Genomic DNA, 26,298 nt, shown 5'->3' on the forward strand with positions numbered 1-26,298 from the left:
TTGACTCTTTTGACCCAAGGATTTGGTAAGCTCTCTGGGTTGCACAAGTGGCTGAGGCAGGGAAGGTGTGTTGTTTCTGCCTGCAGTTGCAAGGTCTGTGTACCCTCATGCACTCGGGACGCTATCAGGGGCGGGCAAACTGTGCAAACCTGCTCCCCATCTCGATCCCCTGGTCAGAGCAGGGGCGGGAAGCACAAATTGCCGGAGAATCTCTGGCAGCATCTGAGGAGAAGAAGTCAGAGTTAACATTCCAGGGTTGAGTGCCCCTTCCTCAGAACTGACTGGCACTTGGGGAAACGGCGGTTTCTTAAGTCAGTTTTCTGCCTGGGTACCCTGTAGCCTTCTGGACTCAATGTTGAGTTCAATAACTCCAAGGCTTGAGCTTTTCCCATGTCCTTACCCCAACCCCCACCTCCTGCCCCAACACACATACACACACACACACACAAAACAGACATACACAGACAGTCACACAGATACATACACACATAAACACACACATATACACACATACACACTCATACACATACACACACACGTATACACATACACATGCACACACAGACACATGCATACACATATACATACATACACACACACACCCCAGGCTTTGTTATCACGTATAGATATGCACATTCCTGATGAAGGGCTTATGTCTGAAATGTCGACTCTCCAACTCCTGGGAAGTTGCCTGACCTGCTGTGCTTTTCCAGCACCACACTTTTCGACTGACTCTCCAGGATCTGCTGTTATCACACAGTCTGCCATTACATACAGAGAGAAAGTAAGGACCACAGATGCTGGAGACTCAGAGTCAGAAAGTGCGGTTCTGGAAAAGCACAGCAGGTCAGGCAGCATCCAAGGAGCAGGAGAGTCAATGTGGATCACCCGCGCTTTTCCAGCACCACACCTTTTAACTGCTATTACCATGGCTAGCCCATTGCTCGCCACTAACAGTCCCCATTAGTAGTCCCCATTCTAAGGAAGCGTCACTGGACCCGAAACGTTAACTCTGATTTCTCTCCACAGATGCTGAGCTTTTCCAGCAATTTCTGGTTTTGTTTCCCATTAGTAGCTATTCACCCTCCTAGCCAGATCATTACCCACTCCTTTGGCTGTCCAACTGCTGTCTCTCTCTTTGAGCTTTATCCCACCTCTCGCTTACTCCTTAGTCGCTCACCCCCACTCTGTCTGCTGCATTTAAACCTACATTTTCCTGGCTACCATCAGTTCTATGGGAGGGTCACTTGATCCGAAACATCAACTCTGATTTCTCTGCACAGATGCTGCCAGACCACCTGAGCTTTTCCAGCAACTTCTGTTCTTGTTTCTGATTTCCAGCACCCGCAATTCTTTTGTTTTTGTTTTACTAAATGTAGGGTAGGGGTTGAACCTGGGGCAAGTCTGGGCGTTTTGTAACGATGACAGAAACTTGCATTTGGACGGGACTGGAATGAATGAATGGGCTCTTCCAATTGTCTTGGTTCTCAGGAAGGGAGCCACTTCCGAGTGACAGGAGGGGGCAATATCCTGCAGAATTCTCTACCAAAACCACCCCCTCCTCCCTTGGAGGGGTCAATGTGTTGGAGAAAGGAGTAGATAAGATTTCCAGAGGCTGAAGGTTTCAAGGGATGTGTAGAGAGAGAGGGAGAGTGGTGTTGAAAGCCATGATCCTTTAAACTGGGTTCGATGGGACGAACGGCCGTCTTGTTATCCTACTTTGTGTGTTTGTGTGGCGCCTGAGGGGGAGAGGTTGTTGGACATTCGTAAAAAGCAGACACCCAGCCACACGAGTATCAGGACTGGGATCTGAGGGGTAGGCTTTAAGAAATAGCATAAAGGAGAGACAGAGAGAGGGAATTCCCGCTCCTTAGGCAGGACCACTAAGTCCACGTTTTGGGCATAAACCCTTGATCAGGAACCGATGGAGATTGGTCTGGAGAGTGGAGGTGAAGTGAAAGACAGAAACAAAAGTTGCATTTGTGTAGCCACTTGCACGTTCTCGGTAGGTCACAGCCTAAGTAACAGCCAGTAGGGTGCTTTGGCTTCGGAGTGCAGTCATAGAGATGTTCAGCCTCCCACACTCCAGGGAAAACAGCCCCAGCCTATTGAGCCTCTCTGTGTAGCTCAAATCCTCCAACCCTCGCAACCTCCTTGTACATCTTTTCTGAACCCTTTCAAGTTTCACAACATCTTTCTGATAGGAGGGAGACCAACTGTAATAATCGCAGGAAATGCATTGGCCAGATCCCACTTTGCAGAAAGCAACAATGTTGGAGGCATTCATGAGGCTTTTGGATGATTATTTGGTGATGCTCCTTTGAAGAGCTGGTGCAGCAACGATGGGCCGAAAGGCTTCATTTTGTGATGGTAGGATGACAAAGGCCGGTCTACTTCTTGATTGAGAGATAAGCGTTGACCATGTTGTGTCGGATGAAGAGCCATCCGGCCCATCTGTTAGGTCACGGAGGATCTGTGTTGGCAAAGGCACTGAGCTTTACATTCACCTGGTATTTGTCCCCTCTGAGTCAGAGGGTCCCCACTCAGGAGAGGATGCACTGGGAAATCAAGGCTTACATTCCAGTGCAGTACCGAGGGAGTGCTGTACTGTCAGATGTACCGGGTTACAGTTTGCAGTCCTCAGGTGTTCTGCTGTGTTTTATTTTTCATTAAACACTGCAATCATTGACTGTGCAGCTCTCTGGTATATTCTCAGCTCATGTCAGGCAATATAGAAATGCAGGATAGACTTTTCTTATCGGGAGGGCCAGGGGAAGTTTCATTAAATCTTCACATTATATTTTTCAATGCTGTATCTGGAATACAGAATTGGGATTCAAACATGTGTTTTCCTAATTTTACCATCCAATTACTGACTATATTTGGAATAGGAGATACTGGTGTAGACTATGATCAGATCAGAATGACCTTCCAAAGTCTTCAACAGTGTGGCGTGACCTCTGGTTCTAAGCTGCTGATTACAGAAAGCGATCCAATAAGTTACTTATAAATAGAGGGGGAGTTGCTATCAACAGTTGCAAGCATGCCTTTTTATCATCTAGCAAAATAACGTCATAGATGGTTTGTTAGATGGACCTTTGACAACTAGAGGATCTGTGTGTGTGTGTGTGTGTGAGATACAGACTGGAATCTAATCGAGGGTTCAAATGGTTTATATATAGAATAATGGATAACTGGGAGTGAGTCACAGACTGGAATTTAATCAAGGGGCTCAGATGATTATCTTTTGAATAATGTAAAGGTGATTGTGGCTGTGCAGCTCAAAGAAAGATCTGTCCATCTAGTCTCCTCATCTGCTATTTTCCCAAATCCCTGCCAATTACTATCTCTCAAGTATTGTTCCAATTTCCTTTTGGCTGTTATTGAATCTGCTTCTAGCACTATGCAAGGTGAGTAAAATCCAAATTGTAACAAACCACTGCATGAAATATTTTCCCCTCTGCTTAGTTTGCCAATTGGCTTAAATCTGTGCCCGCGATTTACCAGTCCTTTTGCCACTGGATACAGTTTCTGTTACTTCCGCTATGAAGAATCTTCTGTGATTTAGATTTTAAATCTCACAGTACCTCCCTCTGTTTTAAGGAGAACATTCCCATTTTTCTTTTTCTCTCCACACAACTGGTGTTCATCATGTCCAGTGTCATTGTGGTAGCTTTATTTAGTTATTCATGGTATGTCACTTCACTGGCTGGATGGCTATCGCCTGTCCCTAGTTGCCTTTGAGAATGGTTGTCTTCCTAAACCACTGCAATGTATTTTATCTAGGGATACCCAAACAGTTGTTTGGCCTCAAACAGTAGTTTGATCTAGTCAGACTGAAAGAACAATCGATATATTTCTAGCTCAGGGTGGTGAGTGGTCTCCTCATGTATCTGCCGCTCTGTGTCCTTCTTGATGGTAGTGATCATCAGTTTAGAAGGTGCTGCTGAAGGAGCCCTTGTAAATATTTGCAGTGCGTCTTGTAGATTCTACATACCCCTGTCACTGTGTGTTGGTGATGTGGAGGGAATGAAGATTTGTGGACGTGGTGCCAATCAAGTTGGTGTTTTTTCCTGTTTTTGTTCTTGAGTGTTGTTGGTGCTGCATTTATCCAGGAGTGGAGAGTATTCTATCACATTCTGTCCTGGTTTGTGGCTTATAGATAGTGGGCAGGCTTTGGGGAGTCAAGAGGTGAATTACTTACTGCAGGATTCCTTGTCTCTGATCTGATCTTGAGACCACGATGTTCATACAACTGGTCCAGTTTTTTGGTCAATGGTTATTCCCCAAGATGTTGATTGTGAAATTTGATCTGAACACTCTCTAATATTTCCACATTCTTCTGAATATGCAATGTCCAGAATTTGTCAGAATAGTCACAATGGGTGCCTAATTTATACAAAATTTGAATGACTGCTTTGCTTTGGTATTTCAATGAACGAATGATTTATTGTCACAAATATTGTAAGAGATACAGTGAAAAATGTTTTGTTACCACAATATGGCGCAGTTGTGGCAGTAAAGAGTAAATGGTACTTAAATAGAGTTCATGTACATTGGCTGTGATCCCAAATACAACTCCAGGAATTTTATAAGGTCCACACCTACCACTTCTGTTTATAAAGCCAAGGATCCCACTTTGAAGAATCTGTCTTCTAAATTTGTCCTTGCCCGCTTCAAGGACTGATGTATCTACACTCCTAGATTTGTGTCCTACAAATTGCCACAACCAAGGTGGCATGTTTCACTTTCTATTCCCACTCCTCTATCAGCCAAAATGGTTTACAAGTTTTAATCAACTCAATGTCTTCGACAATTATTTAGTTCTCAGACTGTGTTGGGTTCAGTATGAGGAGCAAGTCAGCCAGGTTTCTTTAGTAAAAAACAAATAACTAGCTTATTACCAAAAGCAAACATATTTAATTAAAATACAAATATTGCTGGCTAATAGTTTGGATTTTGCAAATAATACCTACTTTTTAAGAATAACCATCACACAGACATACGTTTAAGGAAAATGAACAATGCAAACTCTAGCCAGTGTTAACTTTAAAGTACCCAGGTGAAGTCATTGTTAAACGACAGCCCAGTGGTATTATTGTGGATTGTTAATCCAGAGACCCAGGTAACATTACATGAACTTGGGGGTTCAAACCCCATCACGGTAGAATTTGAATTTAATTAAAATCTGGAATTAAGAGTCCAACGATGTCCATAAATTCATCATCAATTGTCAGGAAAAGCTCATCTGGTTCATAAATGTCCTTTAGGGAAGGAAACTGCCATCCTTATGTGGTCTGGCCGACATGTGATTCCAGACCCACAGCAATGTTCTCTGGGCAATAAGGGACGGACAATAAATGCTGGCCTAGCCAGTGATGTCCTCATCCCATGAATTAATATTAACAAAAACTCAGGGAAAAAGGTAGTGTCATGGAATGCCCTGAATATTGTTCTGATCCTGAACTCATTCTGCATACACCCAAGCTGCTGCCTCAAGCATGTTTTCCTAGAACAGTTTTAGAAAGTCTTTGCTTCAGGCAATGGTATAGATTCCAAGAAGATTCGCTTCAGGAACTCTCTCTGAATGGCAAAGATGACTATCAGTGAATTTTCAGCTCTCTTACTTTGCTGAGAGGATTTGCAAAGATTGGAGAGAGGGAATATTGAGTTGTCACTTTGCAGGTAGGTCTCAGATATTCCTGTAACATTCAGAAAGGTTGATCCTGCTCACAAACTGGTCCATGGGTCATCTCTCTGGAAGTTCTCCAGACTGCACAATGCCATGTGAATTCCCTTACAGATGCAGCATTGTTTCTATTGTACCCAGTGCCTTTCCTTAGTAAAGCACCTTTAGTTTAAGAGTGTAAAATACATATTTATAGGGGTCCACATGTTAAAATAATATTTGGATAACATCTCTTTTTCATACTTTCACCCTTGGAAGAAACAAAATCTAGCTTAGAGGTTTCATTTGCAAGGTGTCAAAACATAAGGGAAGATACAAAATAAGGAACACGTGTGCAATCATTCACTCTTTCAGTCCAACTAATCGAGTCATTGAGGTTTACAGCATGGAAACAGGCTCTTTGGCCCAACTTGTCCCTGCCACTCAGTTTTCACAATTTAAAATAGTCCCATTTGCCAGTGTTTGGTACATATCCCACCATACCAATCCGATTCATGTACCTGTCTAAATGTTTCTTCAATGACAAAATTGTACTCACCCACCCATTACTTCTGGCAGTTCATTTGAGACACCACCCTGTTTGAAAGCATTGCCCGCCCCTTTTGTATCTCTCCCCTCTCACCTTAAACCTATGCCCTCTAGTTTTAGACTCCCCTACCATGAGGAAAAGCTGCTGTCTGCCTCATCTGTGCCTGTCATGATTCGACAGACCTCTATAAGGTCACCCGCCAGTCTCCTACACTCCAGGTAAAACGTCCCAGGTTGTCCAACCTCTCCATGTAACTCAAACCTTCCAGTCAAGCAGCATCCTAGTAAGTCTTTTCTGCACTCTTTCTAGTTTAATAATATCCTTTCTATAGAGTGACTAGAACTGCACTCAGTTCTCCAAATGTGGCCTTACCAATGTATTGTTAAGCTGCATCAAAACATCCCAACTCCTATACTCGATACTCTGACCCATGAAAGAATGCATGCCAAAAGCTTTCTTCATCACACTGTCTACCTGTTACTCCATTTTCAAGGAGCAGTGTGGTGTTTTTTGTCCATCTTGGTGTTCAGGTAATTCACAACAATGCTAGATTGTGGAGGCATTGGTGGTGATCTTTCAGGAATCACTGGAGTTAAGAAGGGTCCCAAATGACATGAAAATGACTAATGTAGCACCCCTGTTTAAAAAGGCAGTGAGACAGAAAATGGAAAACTATAGGTTAGTTAGCCTGACCTCAGTTGTTGATAAGGTTTAGGAATATTAGATTAGATTACTTACAGTGTGGAAACTGGCCCTTCGGCCCAACAAGTCCACACCGCCCCGCCGAAGCGCAACCCACCCATACCCCTACATTTACCCCTTACCTAACACTACAGGCAATTTAGCATGGCCAATTCACTTAACTTGAAGGGTGGCACGATGGCACAGTGGTTAGCACTGCTGCCTCACAGCGCCAGAGGTCCGGGTTCAATTCACGCCTCAGGCGACTGACTGTGTGGAGTTTGCACATTCTCCCCGTGTCTGCGTGGGTTTCCTCCGGGTGCTCCGGTTTCCTCCCACAGTCCAAAGATGTGCAGGTCAGGTGAATTGGCCATGCTAAATTGCCCGTAGTGTTAGGTAAGGGGTAAATGTAGGGGTATGGGTGGGTTGCGCTTTGGCGGGTTGGTGTGGACTTGTTGGGCTGAAGGGCCTGTTTCCACACTGTAAGTAATCTAATCTAATATTATTAAGGATGAGATTGCGGACTACTTAGAAGTGCTTGGTAAAATAGGGCTGAGTCAGCATGGCTTTGTCAAGGTGAGGTCATGCCTGACAAGTCTGTTAAACTCTTTTGAGAAGGTAACAAGCAAGTTGGACCGAGGAGAGCCAGTGGACATGATCTGTTTGGATTTTGGGGAGGCCTTTGATAAGGTGCCACACAGGGTGCTGCTAAAAAAGACAAGAGCTCATGGTGTTAGGGGTATAGAGTCATCGAGTCATAAAGATGTACATCACGGAAGCAGACCCTTCGGTCCAACCCGCCCATGCCGACCAGCTATCCCAACCCAATCTAGTCCCACCTGCCAGTACCCAGCCAATATCCCTCCAAATCCTTTCTATTCATATACCCATCCAAATGCCTCTTAAATGTTGCAATTGTACCAGCCTCCACCACTTCCTCTGGCAGCTCATTCCATACATGTATCACCCTCTGAGTGAAAAAGCTGCCTCTTAGGTCTCTTTTATACCTTTCCCCTCTCACCCTAAACCTATGCCCTCTAGTTCTGGACTCCCCCACCCCAGGGAAAAGATTTTGCTATTTATCCTATCCATGCCCCTCATAATTTTACAAACCTCTATAAGGTCACTGACATGGATAAAGGATTAGCTAACTGGCAGAAGGCAGAGAGTAGGGTTGTAGGAGTCATTTTCAGGATGGCAGCTGGTGACCAGTGGAGCACTGCAGGGGTCAGTTTTGGGATCACAACTATTCACATTATACATCAACAATCAGGATGCAGGAACTGAAGGCATTGTTGCTAAGTTTGCAGATGACACAAAGATAGGTGGAGGGACAGGTAGTGTTGAGGAGGTCAGCAAGTTTCAGAAGGACATTGAAATGCTAGGAGAGTGGGCAAAGAAGTGGCAGATGGAATACAATGTGGCAAAGTGTGAGGTTATGCACTTTGGTAGGAAGAATAGAGGCTTCAGAAGTCTGAATCACAAAAGGTCTTATGATTCCTAGTTCAGGATTCTCCTCAGATTAACATGTAGGCAAACAAATGCAATATTAGCATTCATTTCAAGAGGGTTAGAATATCAGAGCTGAGATGTATTGCTGAGATTGTCTCAGGTTCTGGTCAGACTGCATTTGAAAAATTGTGAGCAGTTTTGGGCCCCTTATCTAAGGAAGGATGTGCTGGCCTTGGAGGGGACCCACAGGAGGTTTATAAGAATGACCCAGATATGAAGGGCTTGTCATATAAGGAGTGGTTGAGAACTCCAAGTCTGTACGTGATGGAGTTTAGAAATATGAGGACAGATCCCATTGAAACTTTGAGAAATTTGGGGCAGTTCACACCAGTTCATATACTAAGCTGGCTTTCAACTTCTCAAAAGGTGCTTGTCACTCCCCTGAACATAGTAGCTCAGTTTTCTTCTGAAACAAGTCTGACAATGGAGTAACTGTAGTGCTGAAATTTGGTACAAACTTGAGGTGGGAAGCACATAGTATTGTACTTCTAGATAAACCTGTTGGACTATAACCTGGTGTTGGGTGATTTTTAACCACATCTCAATATGGCAGCACAGTGTCTAGTCTCTCTAATAGTTGTGTTCACTAACCAAACAGTAGTAGTTTCAATTTGAGAATTGTCCGGGCCTCTTTCTGCTTTATCTTCCCTATCCTTTTCACCTTCCACTGTCCTTTACTGCCTGGCAGACCTTTGCTTGTGTATCCTCCATTGGGCTGTGGTACTGTGGATGTGACACAGCCGGCTAATCATCTGGGGTATCACACAAAGAATTCACCTTGCTAATCATTTCTGTTGCTGTACAGGGACAACTGAACTGGGCTTTCAGCAGTACATCCTGTAAAAAATAGCAAGTGCAATGCATAGTTCCCGGTTGAAATATTCTGCTCTCAACCTGTTTGCCCACCTACAATTTGGATCACATCTCTTCAACTTTTTTTAAATGGCACTATTTCTAATCAATCTGTTCTTCTAAAGTGGAACTTGAACCCAGGACTAATGAATCAGAGATATGGACACTACTACAGCACCACAAGAACTCCTCACTCTTATCTTCTCATAGCAATATCCAGCAATGACCTATTGGCTGGAAGCTAATCAAGTAGGTAGATAGTTGATTGGTAGAGTAACAGATGCTTGGCCACAGATTATGTGCTGGAATAAATTAGGACAGAGGAATATCTCTTTCACCCTAGTTTGACATTGCTTATGTTTGCCATGAAAATTCCAGGCCTATATTTTTATGGCATTTCTGTGTTTCTCATTTATGTTTTTTTTGTTGTTGTTGAAGTAGCTGTCTCAGAGTTTAATAACTTATCTAGCCAAACATTTATCTGAACTTCCTGCCCTCCTCTGTTAAAGGCCTTGAATCCCTGCTCAGACAGAGACATTGGCGGACGTGCATGTGGGATTTAATAGAATGACATTGCAACCCAGGGATTCTTCTTACACCAGGAAAGGGTGGCACTCTTTTCTCCAGAAGAAAGAAGGTTGGGAGTAATCTAATAAGAGTGTTTTAACTTTATGAGGGCAAGTTTGAGGAGGTCGAGGAGTGGGGAGTAGGGAGTGACAAGAATGAGAGGACCGTAAAGATAAGGGAGCACGCATAAATCCAACAGGGAATTCGGAAGAAATATCTTCACCCAGAGCATGCTGAGAATGTGGAACTCCCTACCACAAGGGATAGTTGAGATAAGTAATGGTTGCAAACATCTAGGGGTAACCTAGATGAGTATACCAGGAAAGAATTAATAGAAAGCCAGTCTGTGAGGGTGAGGCATAGATAGCAAGAGGAAATTGTTGGACCAAACAAACTGTGGTTGGAGATATTTTGTCATACTTAGTGAGCTTTGTTTGTTGCCAAGACAAATTTTCCTACAATCACCACCGACTTTTTCCTGACGGCGTTTTCCTTTGTCCTTTTCCTTCTGCAGTATTCCGGCAAATGGTACTTCATCATGATGGCAGCGGACTCGGATGCCTCACTGCTCAAGTTCAGGGCCATGGACAGCAACACCTTCCAGCTCACACCCATGGAGGCAGAGCAGAAGCTGCTCCTCCGAGGAGAGATCCGTCTCAGCCAGTGCGTACCTCACTGCTCATCTGGGCAGGCGTACCTCTCAATGTTAGGCTTTTAACTGATCAAGTGATGTTCCGTGACTAGAATGCTGAGAGAGGGGGAAAAAAAATCATTATGCGCCTCCATCTCAATTGGGAAGGCTCTGGCAAATCCACATCCAACAACCTACCCTGAAAACTCTGCTCACATTTTGACACTTAGGACAAATCTGAGCACAGAAGCGGAAACAATCCATAACATTCTAAAACAACCGTGTCCTTTAACAAAATAAGCATTTCCCCCTATTTCCCAATGTCAATGAATCATCTTTTTAAAAACAAGTCCAGCATCTGGATCTGCGTCTTTACGAAAAACAAATCAATCTTCCTTGAGCCTGGTCCTTTCTGTGTTCCAAGTTTCATTGAATTCTGTTCATAAGTTTTTGAGGTTCTTTACAGATGAACTAAAGAGCAACTGCAAAGACATTACCTTCATTTACCTTTATTGGTAAAGGTCCTTATTATGGCAAATGGAATGTTGGCTTTTATTGTAAGAGGAATTAAGTAAAAAGATATTGTAGGAAATCTTGCTACAACTGCAAGTGGCATTGGTGAGTCTGAACTTTGAGTACTGTATCCAGTTCTGGTCACATAATTAAGAAGGGAGACAGTTGCATTGGGAGTAGCTCCGAGAAGGCTCATTGGGCTGATTCTATGGATGAGGGGCTTTCACTTAGGAGGACTTGACCAGTTAGATATGGAAAGGATACTTCCGTTTGTGTCAGAATCTTGAATTAGGGGTCGTAGCTTAAAACAAGAATTCACCCATGTAAGATGATGAAAAAGTTCCCTCTCTCAAAAGAAGTGTGTGCAGGATCTTTAAATATTTTTAAGACAGAGGTAGATAGATTATTGATTATCTGGGATATGCAGGAATGTTGATTTGAGGTTAAAATCAGTTCAGACATGATCTTATTGAATGGCGGAGGAGACTCAAACAAGACTACATTCCTTGTTCATATGTAGTCAGGAGAATGTAGCTGATTACTCTGTCCTCCTGTATCATTGGCTTTGATTAATCTCCATCAAAGTTAGAAAACATTATCTTCCGTGCAGGAAAGAAAGAAAAGTGTCTTCAGCAGAGGACAACAGAGAGAGGGAGAGACATCATGGTCTTTGATGAAGGAACAAAGGGCATGGGACTGAGAACCAGTAATAGGCCATTTGGCTCTTTGAGCCTCTTCCAACATTCAATGTGATAATAGTTGATCTGGTTGTAGTCCCAGTTCCACTTTCTCGTCGGTTCCCCATATCCTTTGTCTATATAAAAAAAAATCAAATTCGGCTTTGAATAATTTCAATAACTGAAACTCCTCATCCCAAGAATGGGGGCAGATAGTGATCAGGCTATTAACTGAGGAAAGATAGTGATTATTGCCTTTGGTAGAGAGGAGAGAATGAGTCTCAGCATTGTCAACAGACAAGGAGCAAGAACGAGGTAACAGCGTGTTAACAGAACGTAATTAACAGAATATGACATTTTAATGTTGCTTCGTAGGTCAATGAAGTGTTTGTCTCGACAGTGGATCTATCACATCAACAACAAGACGCAAGAGATGATCCTGGAAGGTAAACTCCACCAGTGTCTTCACAGCTCAAACCTTCTCTTCATATTGAATAACATTCATGTCATACAAATGCCAGTAATGACCAACTCTAATAAGAGAGAATCCAATGTTCCCATCATTGAATTCCCCACTATCAATATCCTTGTTGTTACCATTGACCAGAAACCCAACTGGACTCGCCACATAAACGCATGGCCTAAAAGAGCAGATCAGAGATTTGGAATACTGCGGCAAGTACTCACCTCCTGGCTCCCCAAATATGTCCACCATTTCAAAGGCACAAGCCAGGAGTGTGATGGAATACTCCCCACTTGCCTGGATAGGTGCAGCTCCAGTAACACTCAAGAAGTTTGACACCATCCACGACAAAACAGCCTGCATGAGAGGTACCACATCCATAAACATCCACTCTGTCCACCACCAACACTCAGTAGCAGCAGTGTATGCTATCTACAAGATGCACAGCAGAAATTCACCAAAGATCTTCAGGCAGCATCTTCCAAACCTATGATTACTTCCATCTAAAAGGACAAGGGCAACAGATGCATGGAAAAACCATTACCTACAAGTTCCCTTCTAAGCCACTCACTTCCTGATTCTGAAACATATCGCTACTCCTTCCCTGTTGCTGGGTCAAAATCCTGTAATTCCCACCCTGAGGGCACTGTGGGTTAACCTACTGCAGTGGTTCAAGAAGGCAGCTCACCACCACCACCTTCTCAAGGACAACTAGAGATGGGCAATAAATGCTGGCCAGTCAGCAATGCCCATATCCCATGAGTGAATAAAAAAAAGTTGCAGATGCATTGCCATAGACAGAACATAGATTTATACAGGCAAAAGCTTTGTTCATATACAGTTCTCAATATTAGTGCTGTGTTACTCTCTTAAATACATGGGAGCATTCTACTCAGAGACAAGAGGAAGCTATTTAGCTCCTTGAATCTGTTCCATCATTGATTATGATTATGGCTCCAAATTCCTTAATCTGTGTCCTTGCACAAACCTATAAATTACCAATTCGACATTATTTATTAAACAGTTGTTCAAGAGAATCTGGGCCAGCATTTATTTCCCATCCCTGATTGCCCTGGAGGAAGTGTTCTGAGCTGCCTCTTTGAACCACTGCAGACCCTGAGATACACAAATATCCACAGTACTGTTAGGAAAGTAGTTCCAGGATTTTGACTAAGAGAAGGAACGGTGATTCATTTCCAGGTTAGGATAGTGTGTGGTTTCGAAGGGAACTTGCAGGGAGTTGTATTCCCATTTATCTGCTGCCCTTATCCCTCTAAGTGTCAGGGATTGTGGGGTTGTTTGGCAGGTACAGTCTAAATGAACTAACATTTTTTTAAGAAGTGTTTCTAAAATCTATTACCCTTTACATGAATAAGTATTTCCTAACCCCTCTCCATAATAGCAACAGACCCATCACCCATATTAAATCCACCAGTGGACACCCTTAACATTTTATATTTGTGACATAAAACTAGCTTACACAATCTCTCCTGCTTAATGTACTGTTATAGAATGCACATAGGATGTTTAGAGCAAGTGGTGGTTATTATTGGAAGCTAATTATCTCAGCCCCAGGCCAGCACCACAGGAACTCCTCGTGATTGTGTCCTAGGTCCAATCATCTTCAGCAGCTTCATTAATAACCTTCCTTCCATTATAAAGCTGGCAGTAGGGAAGTCCATTGGTGATTGAGTGTTCAGTACCATTCACAACTCCTCAGATATTTGGGATGACTCAGTGGTTAGCACTGCTACCTCACAGCGCTAGGGACCCAGGTTTGATTCTAGCCTTGGGTGACTTCCGTGTGGAGTTTGCATGTTCTCCCCGTGTCTGGGTGGGTTTCCTCCCACAGTCCGAAGGTGTGCAGGTTGGGTGGATTGACTATGCTTGAAAAAGAATTGCCCCATAGTTTCAAGCAGTGTGCAGGCTAGCCATGGTAAAAAGCCTTACTACACTGCAGTGATTCTGTGTTCAGGTCAGAAGCAGTCTATACCCATGTGTAGCAAGACGTGGAAAAAAAGTCATACCTAGAGTCAGGAGTTGCAAGCACCATTCATGCTGTGAAAGTGTCATGCAAGCAAATGACTGCCTCCAATGAATATTTAGCGGCTTTAACTCCCCCAGGCACTGGGTGGTGCAATCCATCTGATATTGTCCTTTCCCTCTTCTGGGATTTGGTGGTGCAGTGGACCAACCATTCTCCTTTTGTTGTCTGCAATCGGATAGGACAGTGCATCAGAAACTGTCCTTTCCTCCTCGAGGATGGGATAGGGTAGTGAATTTGAGACCCCTGCTGGCAAATCATGAAAATGGCAAAGAATCTCAGCTCACCACACCCAAACAATGGTCAATGTCATTACCACTCGGTGGGACAGTGAGTCAGACAGTGTCCTGAACCCTTCTTGGACCGGGTGGGTCAGTGGGTCTATCCTTTCCCTCTTAGGGATTGTGCAGGGCAGCCGGTTTAGACGAGATCAATGAAAGAGCCTCCACACTTCTCAAAACCCTAGATTGGTTGCAGTTTGATTCTTACAGATCTTTTCCATTTGTCTCCTTATTTGAGGCCGGCCTTATCAGAAGACGGAGATCTTCGTGAACGACAGTGACGATTATATTGTGCTTCTGGAATCACAAGATAAAGGATCAGAGAGGTTCCAAAGGCTGATGCTTTACGGTAAGAGACACACGCAGTGACAAACCTGAGGATAAATGAAGTGTGGGCTGCTTAGGCCAAGAGTCTTTTTCCATCTCAGAGTTTCCCTCCTCATTTAGGTTTTTTAATATTTCAACAGTTGGCTTCAAAGACTACGGCTTGCATTTCACTGATAAGAGATGAATGGATGATCTAATTGAAAAGGCGAACAGGGGAGGTATAGTGAATTCGTAGAGCAAATAAGTTAACTTATACACCTTAACTTTACAGCCTTTTGGGCTGAAATCTGAAAGTATTTCTTCAACTAGAGGCTGTTGAATATATGGAACTTGACACAAAAAAACGATTGAGGAGACTGGGGTGGGTGGGGTGAGGGATCAGTTGAGAAATGTCAGAACTGAAGTTGCTAAGGTTTTTAACAATGGAAAAGAAGTCACTGAGATTTAAGCATATGGATGCTTGAAGTAGAAATTCTTTGTTCTATCAAGTCTTTACAAAAATGAAGAAAAATTAAGACTAAACTGGGAAACATAGCGTTTAAATTGGATTAAGCTTACGCCCACAGCTTGGTTGAGGAGCATAGAACGGTACAGGCCCTTTGGCCCATGATGTTGTGCCAAGCACCTATCTTAATCTAAGATCAACCTAACCTACACACCCTTCAATTTACTGCCGACCATGTGCTTCTCCAGCAGTCGCTTAAGTGTCTCTAATGTCTCTGACTCTACTACCATTGCTGGCAGTGCATTCCATGCACCCATATGTTCAAATATTGCTTAAATTTGATGACAAGGATGTGGAAGTCTTTTTCACCTCATTTGAAAAGGTGGCTAAACAAATGCAGTGGCCAGTAGCAATGTGGATTTTGTTGATCCAAACGAAACTTGTAGGTAGGGCTAGTGAGGTATTTGCATCCCCATCAGAGGAGGTATCTGGGGAGTATGAGGTGAAAAAAGCCATTTTAAGTGCAAATACCAGAAGCCTGTTCTGCTTGTACCAGAAGCCTATAGATAACGTTTCAGGAATCTAAGAAAGGACCCAGGTCAAACCTACATTGAGTTTGAAAGGATCAAACAGGATAATTTCGATCGATAGATAAGAGCTTTAAAAATCGAGAAAACCTGTGATGCCCGTAGATTATCTTGAAGGAATTCACAAAATTCATTTGCGGAAGTAACACAAACTCATGTGGAAGAGCAGAGAATTAAAACAGCAAGGTTAGCAGCTGAAGTGGCTGATGATTTTGAACTGGTCCATAAAACATGGTTTGACTTCCAGATTCAATTTCAGTCCATGAGGGATGGAAATTGGGGCAAAGAGAAATCTTCACATTGAAAGGGAAAGGTAGATTTCAGTGAAGATCATAATTTACTACAGAGTTAAAAAAGAAACCCTTGAGGGGGACAAAGAAGTTAAGAAGCTCCTGTGTTTTCATTGTTATAAAGTGGGCCACACAAAATCACAGTGTTGGTGGGCTAGGAGAAAGTCAGATGTAGGAAACCAGACGATCCTGGGAGTTTTGTCGGACTAGTAACAAAAAGCACAAGAGTGCCTCAGAGTGTACAAGAGTTCGATTAAGGAGGAAGTGCCAGATTTGCTTAAAAATATACATGCAAGGGTAAAGTTTATTCACATAGGCCAGGAAGATCAGGTAAAGAAATTACAATATTAAGAGACACAGGATTCTTTCAGTCTGTGATGCTGAAGGATGAGGAGACATGTATTCCTGAGGGTCTATTGCCTGAAAGGGTACTGGTAACAGAAATTCATGGTGAGACAAGAAGTGCTCAGTTATGTAAAGTGAGGCTAGGGAGTCCAGAGAAGAGTGGAGAATTTGTGGTAGGAGTACTGGACAAACTCTCAGCTCCAGGGATACAATTTGTCCTTGCAAATAACATAGCTGATACACCGATAGGCGTGCTGCCTACTCTAGTTGAAAAGCCAGTGGAGACGCAGGCAACTGAAGGAATGAAGGATCTTTATTCAGGAATTTTCCCTGATTGTGAAGTCACAAGATCACAGAGTCACAAGCTGAAGCAGGAGAGATCAAAAGGCACAGGTAAGGAAGCTGACATAGCTTTATTCAAGATTTTTTTTGATTAGGAAAGTGGGACAGAACGGGGCAACTAGATAAACATGGAAGTATCTTAAGCTCTGCTATACTTTGCGAATTACAGCAGCAAGATGAGAACTTAAAACAGTTGTATCAAAAGGCATTTACAGAGAAGGAGAGTGAATGCATTCCTGTGTGTGTTATTACTTAACAAATGCCCTGGATGAGCAGAGGGATCTTGGTGTCCATGTACTCAGATCTCTGAAAGTTGCCACCCAGGTAAAGCAGATGAGAAATGGGCAGAGATTCATCAAATTGTTTTGCCAGTAGGGTATAGAAAGGAGGTGTTGCAAGTGATGTGTGAGCTACCACTTGGAGGTCATTTGGGTTAAGGAAAACACCGGCTAAAATACAAAGGCATTTTTACTGGCTGGGACTACTAAAGGATATAGTTGAATTTTGTCAGATGTGTCATACATGTCAGCTAATTGGAAAACCTCAGGCAGTAATAAAACCTGCACCTTTAATATCTATTCCAGCATCTGAGGAACCTTTCACAAGATTGATTGATTGATTGCGTAGATCCCCTACCTCAAACAAAATGTGGGAATAAGTATTTATTGACAATAAATAAATAACAATAAATGTGTAGATTTCTAGAGGCAATCTCATTAAGCAACATCACTGCTAAAAGGTTTGTAGAAGAATTATTTAATTTTTAAAAATCAGATACAGACTACCCATAGAGATCCAGTTAGATCAAGGATCAAACTTCACATCCAAACTATTCAAAGAGGTTTTGGATAATTTGGGGATAAAGCAATTCAAATCGACTGCGTACCATCCGGAATCGCAGGGGACGCTAGAGAGATGGCACCAAACACTAAAGACCATGTTGAGAGCTTATGGTCAGGATTATCCAGATGATTGGGATAAGGGAGTTCCGTTTGTACTTTTTGTGATCAGAAGATGTACCAAAAGAATCAACCAAATTCAGTCCATTTGAAATAAGGGGGCCGTTAAAATTAATGAAGGAGACATTAATAAATCAAAATTCAGAGACCACCCATTTGGACTATGTGTCAAATTTTAGAGAATAATTAAATACAGCTGTAATGCCAAATGGACGATATCACTTCAAAGTCATGTCATTTGATGTAAAAAAAACGCTCCAGCCACATTTCAGAGACTGACTAATAAGGTCATTGCTGGATTACCCAATTATGTTGTTTACATTGATGACCTGGTGATTTTTAGTCTACTCATGGGTGGCACGGTGGTTAGCACTGCTGCCTCACAGCGCCAGAGACCCGGGTTCAATTCCCGCCTCAGGTGACTGACTGTGTGGAGTTTGCACGTTCTCCCCGTGTCTGCGTGGGTTTCCTCTGGGTGCTCCGGTTTCCTCCCACAGTCCAAAGATGTGCAGGTCAGGTGAATTGGCCATGCTAAATTGCCCGTAGTGTTAGGTAAGGGGTAAATGTAGGGGTATGGGTGGGTTGCGCTTCGGCGGGTCGGTGTGGACTTGTTGGGCCGAAGGGCCTGTTTCCACACTGTAATGTAATCTAATCTAATGTAAAAAAATCATGAAAGGAACATTTACAGCATTTACCGGACTTGTTCGATTGGCTTTGGAAGGCAGGCTTGATGGTAAACCTGGATAAAAGTGGATTTACATGTTATTGGACATGGACAGATAGCCCCACAGGATGAGAAAACAAAAGTAATTGGGGAAATTACCCACACCATTGATGAAAAAAGCAGTACTACGGTTCCTGGGATTGAGTAAATTTTACTGACAGTTTGTGCCGAACTTTAGCAGTGAGGCTGCTCTACTCACTGAATTGTTAAGAAAGGGCAAGAAGTTTCAGTGGACAGCGGACTGTCAAAAGGCATTTGACAACCTGAAGGCTGAGTTAACCACTGCGCCGGTCTTAGCCACACTGCATTACACGAAGCCTTTCAAGGTGGCTATCGAAGCAAGTGATGTCGGTGTCAGTGCGGTGCTCCTGCAGGAGGATGATGAGGGGCTAGAAAGACCCATCGGATATTTTTCCAGGAAGTTGAACGTTCATCAACAGAAATATTCAATGGTGGCGAAAGAGACATTAAGTTTGGTAGTGGCATTACAACATTTCAGTGTCTATATTATCAGTAATGCATCTGACACAATCGTATACACTGATCATATCCCATTGACATTAATGGAAAAATTTAAGGACAAAGATACCAGACTGTTTAGATGCAGCTTGTTGTTTGACAATTGTGCATGTGGCAAGTCATGAAAACGTGTTTGTCAATGCATTATTGAGGCTCAAATGAGATATGGAGATGTTCAATGGTGGTTATGCCATGGCCTGAATTTGCATGTGGTTATGTATGTTTGCATGTTTATAGTTAGTATAGTGTATATGTGTGTTTAGGTTACTAACCGGGTCTTTGAAAGGTTTTAAAAATGAAGCCATCTTTTGGTATTGATGGTTCACAAGGTGTCACAAAGCTGGTCCCTTTTTTCTAAAAGCTGTCCTTTTTTCAAGAATACTGTGTCCTCGGTTTTTTTTCACAGGGGTCATAAACCGCTCTCGATGCTGATTAGACTGGTTTGGTACATTCCTAATGAAGGCCTTTTGCCCAAAATGTTGACCCTCCTGCTCCTCGGATGCTGCCTGACCTGCCGTGCTTTTCCAGCATCACACTCTTGACTCTGCTTTCCAGCATCTGCAGTCCTCATTTTCACTGAGGCATTTCTGATCCTGCAGACTTCAAGAGGAGGCTGAGATGGATCATCGACATGACACACTCAGTGGGTGCTAAGTGCAAATGCATCTGTACTGCCTTTTGCATCGATATGCTGGGCTCCCATACCATTGACGATGGGATATTTTTGAAGATTGCTCCTCCTATTATAGCATGTCCATTACTGACCAAGACTAGATGAAGAAGAACAGCAGAGCTTTAAATCCATTGGTTGAGAGATTGGTTAGCTCTGCTAATGGATGCAATTACAAGTGTTCACCATGCAAGCAGTTGTGTTGTAACGTCATGAGGTATCGCATGTTGAGGTATGCCTGGTGCTACTCCTGGCATGCCTTTCTGCACTTAATATGGATTCACTCAAATACAATCTTCTGACAGGAAATAGCTAAACATTTAAAGGGGAACGATCAGAAGAGATGTGAGACTCTTGGACAGCTCTGTCATGAGCTGGTACAGACATAATTGATTGAATGGCTTTCTTCTATGTGTGCATGGTAAAAGGGTGTATTAAAAAATCCAGGGCTTCTGGTATAAAGGGGTCCTGCTAGTTATAATAATTTTTTAAGCAATCTGCTCAGACATGTTATGACACATCTCTGAAGTAAGGAGGACTTGAATGCGGCTTTCTGGCCAAGAGATAGGAATATTATCATTATGCCAAGAGCATCAATTATGTAATCAATTTGAAGGCAATGTAAAGGATGCTTGAAAAGTTCATTTAACCAACCTGTTTGGACATGGTATGAAACACCTCCAAGGCAGGTAGGATTTGAACCGGGCCTCCTGGTCCAGACTGATAGATCTTACCACAAGTCTCCATTCGTGCCAGATATTAGGTGATAATGCACTGGTCTATAGAACTCCAACATGCAATTTGTATCAGGGTTGTCAGGAGGATGAGAGAGATTGTATTAATTGATTGTTGTCAAATTATTAATACACACGGGCCATGTAATTCAAATGTCTCTTTCTCTCTTCTTCCTCCCACCATCTTCTCGACTCTCCTCTTCTCTCTCAATACAGGCAGATCTCCAGCCTTGACCGACTTTGCCCGCCTGAAGTTTGAACACCGTGCCAAGTGCATGAACTTGACTGCCATTTTTGTTCTGGAACAGGCCCAAGGTTAGTAACTGAAGGCATTGCCTTTCTCAAGTCCTCTCTTGCTCTATGTCCGAAAGATGCTGGGTTTGTAAGAACAGAAAATTGAACATATTATTCAATTGTTTAATTAAATAAAATGGTGCTAGTTGGTAAAAGAAAGAACTTTTACTGCCTCAGATCATCCCAGTTTGACAGGTTTAGCAGTTCTGAGCATGTAACAAACCAGTTGACAAAGGAAAACTAACAAAAAATTAACATATTTGGATTGCCAAATGGCATTTGACAAGGTTCCACATAAAAGGTGCCAACATAAATCAAGAGCTCATGGTTTTAGAGGTAATATATCAGCACAGATCAAGGATTGGCTAACTAGAGAAACAGGATAAATGGGTTTTTAGTGATCTGCCAGAGATCACTGCTGGAATCTCAGCCATTCACAATCCATATTAATAACTTGGATGAAGAGACAGATCGTACAGTAGATACATTTGTTGACAACAAAGCAGGTTGTGAGGATGACATAAAAAACCAGCAAAACAAAAAGTAGATAGGTTAAGTGTGGCCCAGAAAAAGTTACATGAAGAGTAACGTGGAAACTTGAACTTGTCTGCTTTGGCTGAAAGAATAGGAAAGCAGTATATCATTCAAATAGAGAATGTATCATAAGGTCCTTTATGTGCAAGCACAAAATGCTTGCATGAGGTTCAGCAAATAATGAGGAAGGCAAATTAAATGTTGACCTTTAATGAAAGGAAGATGGAGTATAAAAGTGGGCAAGTTTTTAAACAACTGTGAGGCAAACTGTGCATAGTTATGGTCTCCACACTTAAGGGGTTCATGAGATTAGATTAGATTCCCTCCAGTGTGGAAACAGGCCCTTCGGCCCAACAAGTCCACACCGACCCTTCGAAGAGTAACCTGCCCAGACCCATTTCCCTCATGACTAATGCACTTAACACTACGAACAATTTAGCAAGGCCAATTCACCTGACCTGCACATCTTTGGATTGTGGGAGGAAACCAGAGCACCCGGAGCAAACCCACGCAGACACAGAGAATATGCAAACTTCACACAGACAGTCACCCGAGGCTGGAATCGAACTCGGGTCCCTGGTGCTGTGAGACTGCAGTGCTAACTGCTGAGCCCATATTTGTCTTGGTGAGGCAGGTCAGAGAAGGTTCACTATGCTGATTTCTGACTTGAAGACATCATTGCATAAAAAGAGGTTGAGCAGATTTTGCCAATAATTACTGGGGTTTAGAGAATAAGAGGTGATCTTAATGAATCAAATTGGATTCTTTATAGAGTAGATGCTGAATGTTTCCTTTCATGCAAAGAATTGAGAATTAGTGGGGCAGAGTTACAAAATAAGAGTATCCCATCTATGACCAAGATGCGAAGTAATTTAGGAATCCTCACCTTAGGAATCCTCTTCCACAGTGAGCAACAGAGGCGATGAATTTGTCAATCATAACTAGACTACTAATCCAGAGACCCAGGTGATGATTGGAGGACCCATGGCAGATGTGAAATCGGAATTCGGAACAAATCTGGAATTAAGGCTGTAACGTTGACTATCAAAGCACTGTTGCTTTTCAGAAAAACCCATCTGGTTCAATAATGTTTAGAATAGGAAGATCAGTTTTTACTTGGCCTAGTTTATGTGCCACCCTGTGTTCTCTGGACAACTAGGGTTGGACAATAAGCGCTGGCCCTGCCATCAATGGCCATATTCTGTGAATGAATTTAAAAGAAATATGTCAGCTAACAAATATGGGTCATTCAATACATTCAGACAGGAAACGCCAGGGAGGGGAAGCAGGCTGAAAAGCAGAGTATCAGCTGCAATAAGCTCACAACCATAATCTTATCAGATGGTGGAGAAGGCTTAAGGAGCCAAGTGACTCACACCTACTCCTATTTCTTAAGTTCTTAGGTGCTTCATCAGTTGAAAAATGTCTGAAGTGTAGCCGCTGTTGTAATGTAGGTAAAGTGACAATCAATGTATGCAATGACCAGGTAATCTGTTCCAGCAATATTGCATGAGGCATAATATTTAAAATTCATTTGTGGGATTTGAGCATCGCTGGCTGGCCAGCATTGATAGCCCACCACTTGAGAAAGTGGTGGTGAGCTGCCTTCTTGAATCACTGCAGTCCATTTGCTGTGGGTTGACCCACAATGCCGGTAGGGAGGGTATTTAAGGATTTTGACGCAACGACTGTGAAGGAATGGCGTTATATTTCCAAGTCAGGGTGGTGCGTGGCTTGGAGGGGAACTTACAGGTGGTGGTGTTCCCAAGTGCCTGCTGCTCTGTCAACAGTAGATTATCACGGAGCCGCTTGTATGTCAACTGCCCATGGAAATGACAGGGTGAGGTCAGAACCTTCAAAACAAGATGAGAAGGGTTGGCTGGGAGTGTAGGAAGGTCAGTAGATTAAGTTGAAGACAAGTACCAGGGGTATGATAGCCTAGCCATGGGACTGCTAATCTAGAGAGCCAGGAAATGTTCTGGGCATCTGGTCTGAATCTTGCCATGGCAGATGGTCGAATGCAAATTCAATAAAAATCTGGAATTAAAAGTCTAACAATGAGCAAAATATGCTGGTGGACTTAACATATTTTCCTATTAGCAGTGCTTTGGGATAGACATACTTGCGGAAGGACTCTGGAATATTGTGTGCAATTCTGGTCTCCTTCCCATCGGAAGGATGTTGTGAAACTTGAAAGGGTTCAGTCAAGATTTACAAGGATGTTGCCAGTGCTGGAGGATTTGAGCTTTAGGGAGAGGTTAAATAGACTGGGGCTGCTTTCCCTGGAGCGTCGGAGGCTAAGGGGTGACCTTATAGAGGTTTACAAAATTATGAGGGCATGGATAGGATAAATAGACAAAGACTTTTCCCTGTGGTGGAGAATCCAGAATTAGAGGAAATAGGTTTAGGTGAGAGGGGAAATTGTATGTCAACTGCCCATGGAAATGACAGGGTGAGGTCAGAACCTTCAAAACAAGATGAGAAGGGTTGGCCGGGAGTGTAGGAAGGTCAGTAGATTAAGTTGAAGACAAGTACCAGGGGTGTGATTCCTGAAGAAGGGCTTATGCCCGAAACGTCGATTCTCCTGTTCCCTGGATGCTGCCTGACCTGCTGCGCTTTTCCAGCAACACATCTCCGGCTCTGATCTCCAGCATCTGCAGACCTCACTTTCTCCCCAGGGGTGTGATAGCCTAGCCATGGGACTGCTAATCTAGAGAGCCAGGAAATGTTCTGGGCATCTGGTCTGAAACCTGCCATGGCAGATGGTCGAATGCAAATTCAATAAAAATCTGGAATTAAAAGTCAACAATGAGCAAAATATGCTGGTGGACTTAACCCATTTTCCTATTAGCAGTGCTTTGGGATAGACATACTTGCGGAAGGACTCTGGAATATTGTGTGCAATTCTGGTCTCCTTCCCATCGGAAGGATGTTGTGAAACTTGAAAGGGTTCAGTCAAGATTTACAAGGATGTTGCCAGTGCTGGAGGATTTGAGCTTTAGGGAGAGGTTAAATAGACTGGGGCTGCTTTCCCTGGAGCGTCGGAGGCTAAGGGGTGACCTTATAGAGGTTTACAAAATTATGAGGGCATGGATAGGATAAATAGACAAAGTCTTTTCCCTGTGGTGGAGAATCCAGAATTAGAGGAAATAGGTTTAGGTGAGAGGGGAAAGATATAAAAGGGACCTAAGGGGCAAGTGTTTCACATAGAGGTTGTGTGTGTATATGGAATGAGCTGCCAGAGGAAGTGGTGGAAGCTGGTACAATTACAGAATTTAAAAGGCATCTGGATGGGTATATGAATAGGAAGGGTTTAAGAGGGATGTGGGCCAAGGGCTGGCAAATGGGACGAGATTAGGTGAGGATATCTGATTGACATGGATGAGTTGGACCGAAGGGTCTGTTTCTGTGCTGTACATCTCTATCTATGACCATGAAACCATTGTCGATTGTCAGATATACCACTCTGACTCACTAAGGGCCTTCAGGAAAGGAAACTACAATCCTTACCTGATCTGGCCTACATGTGACGTCAGAGCCACTGGATGTGGTTGATGCTCATCTGCCCTCTGGGCAATTCTGAATGGGTAACAAATGCTGGCCCAGCCACCAACACCCACATCCCATGAATGAACAAAAAAAAAATTATTGAAAATGTGTTTCATCCTATATAGTTATCGTTTTGACATTGCAGTAATTAGATTTCTCCTTTTCCTGCAGAGCCTTGTGAGATATCTTGAGTTACAATTTCCAATCTTCAGGACCTTGGAAATCAGGACTACGAGGGTACAACTCCTGAACTATCTCCTCTGCATATGCTATTGGTTTGCCCCCTTATGGAGCATCGGACATCACAATTATCTTGTTCGCTGACAATTAATTCAACTGCTCTCAACACACATCATATACAGTGCCATAGGACCAGGAGGCAGCCATTTTGAGGCCACTCTGCCATATTCAGTAAAATCTTGGCTGCTTTCATACCTCACCTCCACCTATCCCTCTCCCTATTCTCCCCTCCACCCCACCCTCCCCATATCCAAAGTCCAAAGATGTACTGGTTAGGTGAAAGATTTCGATTTTCCTTCGTGTCCACTTTCTTTTGCTGTTCCTGAAACGACAAGACACTTTTCCATGTTCCGAAGCCAACTGGATCATGCAAATGCGGTGAAGTTTTGGAAATTTGAGCTCAGAGCAAAACACACCCATAATTGAAACAACTGATGCTTTTTGCTCAGTTTGATGCTTTTTAATTTATGCTCATAGATGCAAAAATCAGGTGCATTCTTTTATGGGTGCGCAAACAAGAGACTCAATTTTTTCAGTGTGTACCACTGGAACAGTTTGCTTCTAACCCCGATTTCATTTTTATTTTGGGGGGATTTGAACAAAAACCCACTATCTAGAAATGTGCAACCCATTATGAAGTGTAGAGAATCAAAATATTGAACTTCAGACATTACTGGTGATAACTGCGAGCTATTGTTTGTACATACGTACCTTTGTTCACTAGGAATGAGCAACGAATAAAGATCTTGCATCTATACTGGAAGTTTGTGAAATATTGTGGATACTCCGTGCACAGCAACAATACACAATGATTGTTTACAATACTCCCAAGAACAATTAAGGACTGGAACAACCTTTCATCTCCAAGTTCTCTAAGGACTCATTTATTGAGAATCTGTTATGGAGTCATACAGCATGGAAACAGACCCTTGAACATAATCCCAAGCTAAACTGGTCACACGTGCCTGCTCCTGGCTCCTATCCCTCCAAACCTTTCCTATTCATGTACTTGGCCAAAAGTCTCTGCAACGTTGTAATTGTACCCACATCCATTTCTTCAGCAAGTTCATCCCATATGCCAATCACCCTCTGCATAAAAAAAATTTGCTCAGGTCTCTTTGAAATCTCTGTCCTGTCATTTTAACAATGTGTCCCCTAGTCTTGAAATCACCCATCCTAGGCCAAAGACAACTACCATTAACTCTATACCTCTCATTATTTTATAAACTTCGATAAGGTCGCCTCTCAGCTTCTTACACTCCAGTGAAAGAAGTCCTAGCCTCTCCAGCTTTTCTTTATA

At 42.9% G+C, this 26,298-nt stretch overlaps 1 protein-coding gene across 2 annotated transcripts in view; it reads left to right on the forward strand.

Moving 5' to 3' along the window:
- The window catches only part of LOC122541406 (apolipoprotein M-like), a 26,542-nt gene extending 771 nt beyond the window's left edge, over nt 1-25,771 (forward strand). Inside the window, exons 1-6 of one of the 2 annotated variants that reach the window (XM_043678156.1) lie at nt 3,182-3,410; nt 10,345-10,493; nt 12,027-12,097; nt 14,678-14,788; nt 20,598-20,696; nt 24,930-25,769. In XM_043678156.1, coding sequence (XP_043534091.1) covers nt 10,369-10,493; nt 12,027-12,097; nt 14,678-14,788; nt 20,598-20,696; nt 24,930-24,949 — 426 coding nt within the window. In that variant the 5' untranslated portion in view covers nt 3,182-3,410; nt 10,345-10,368 and the 3' untranslated portion in view covers nt 24,950-25,769. Of the gene's footprint in view, nt 1-3,181; nt 3,411-10,344; nt 10,494-12,026; nt 12,098-14,677; nt 14,789-20,597; nt 20,697-24,929 lie in introns of those variants that run through there. The other variant, XM_043678155.1, reaches the window with a different exon arrangement.
- Nucleotides 25,772-26,298: the final 527 nt, after the last annotated feature.

This window comes from Chiloscyllium plagiosum, chromosome 37 (assembly GCF_004010195.1).
Source record: "Chiloscyllium plagiosum isolate BGI_BamShark_2017 chromosome 37, ASM401019v2, whole genome shotgun sequence".
In the NCBI taxonomy this organism is placed as follows: Eukaryota; Metazoa; Chordata; class Chondrichthyes; order Orectolobiformes; family Hemiscylliidae; genus Chiloscyllium; species Chiloscyllium plagiosum.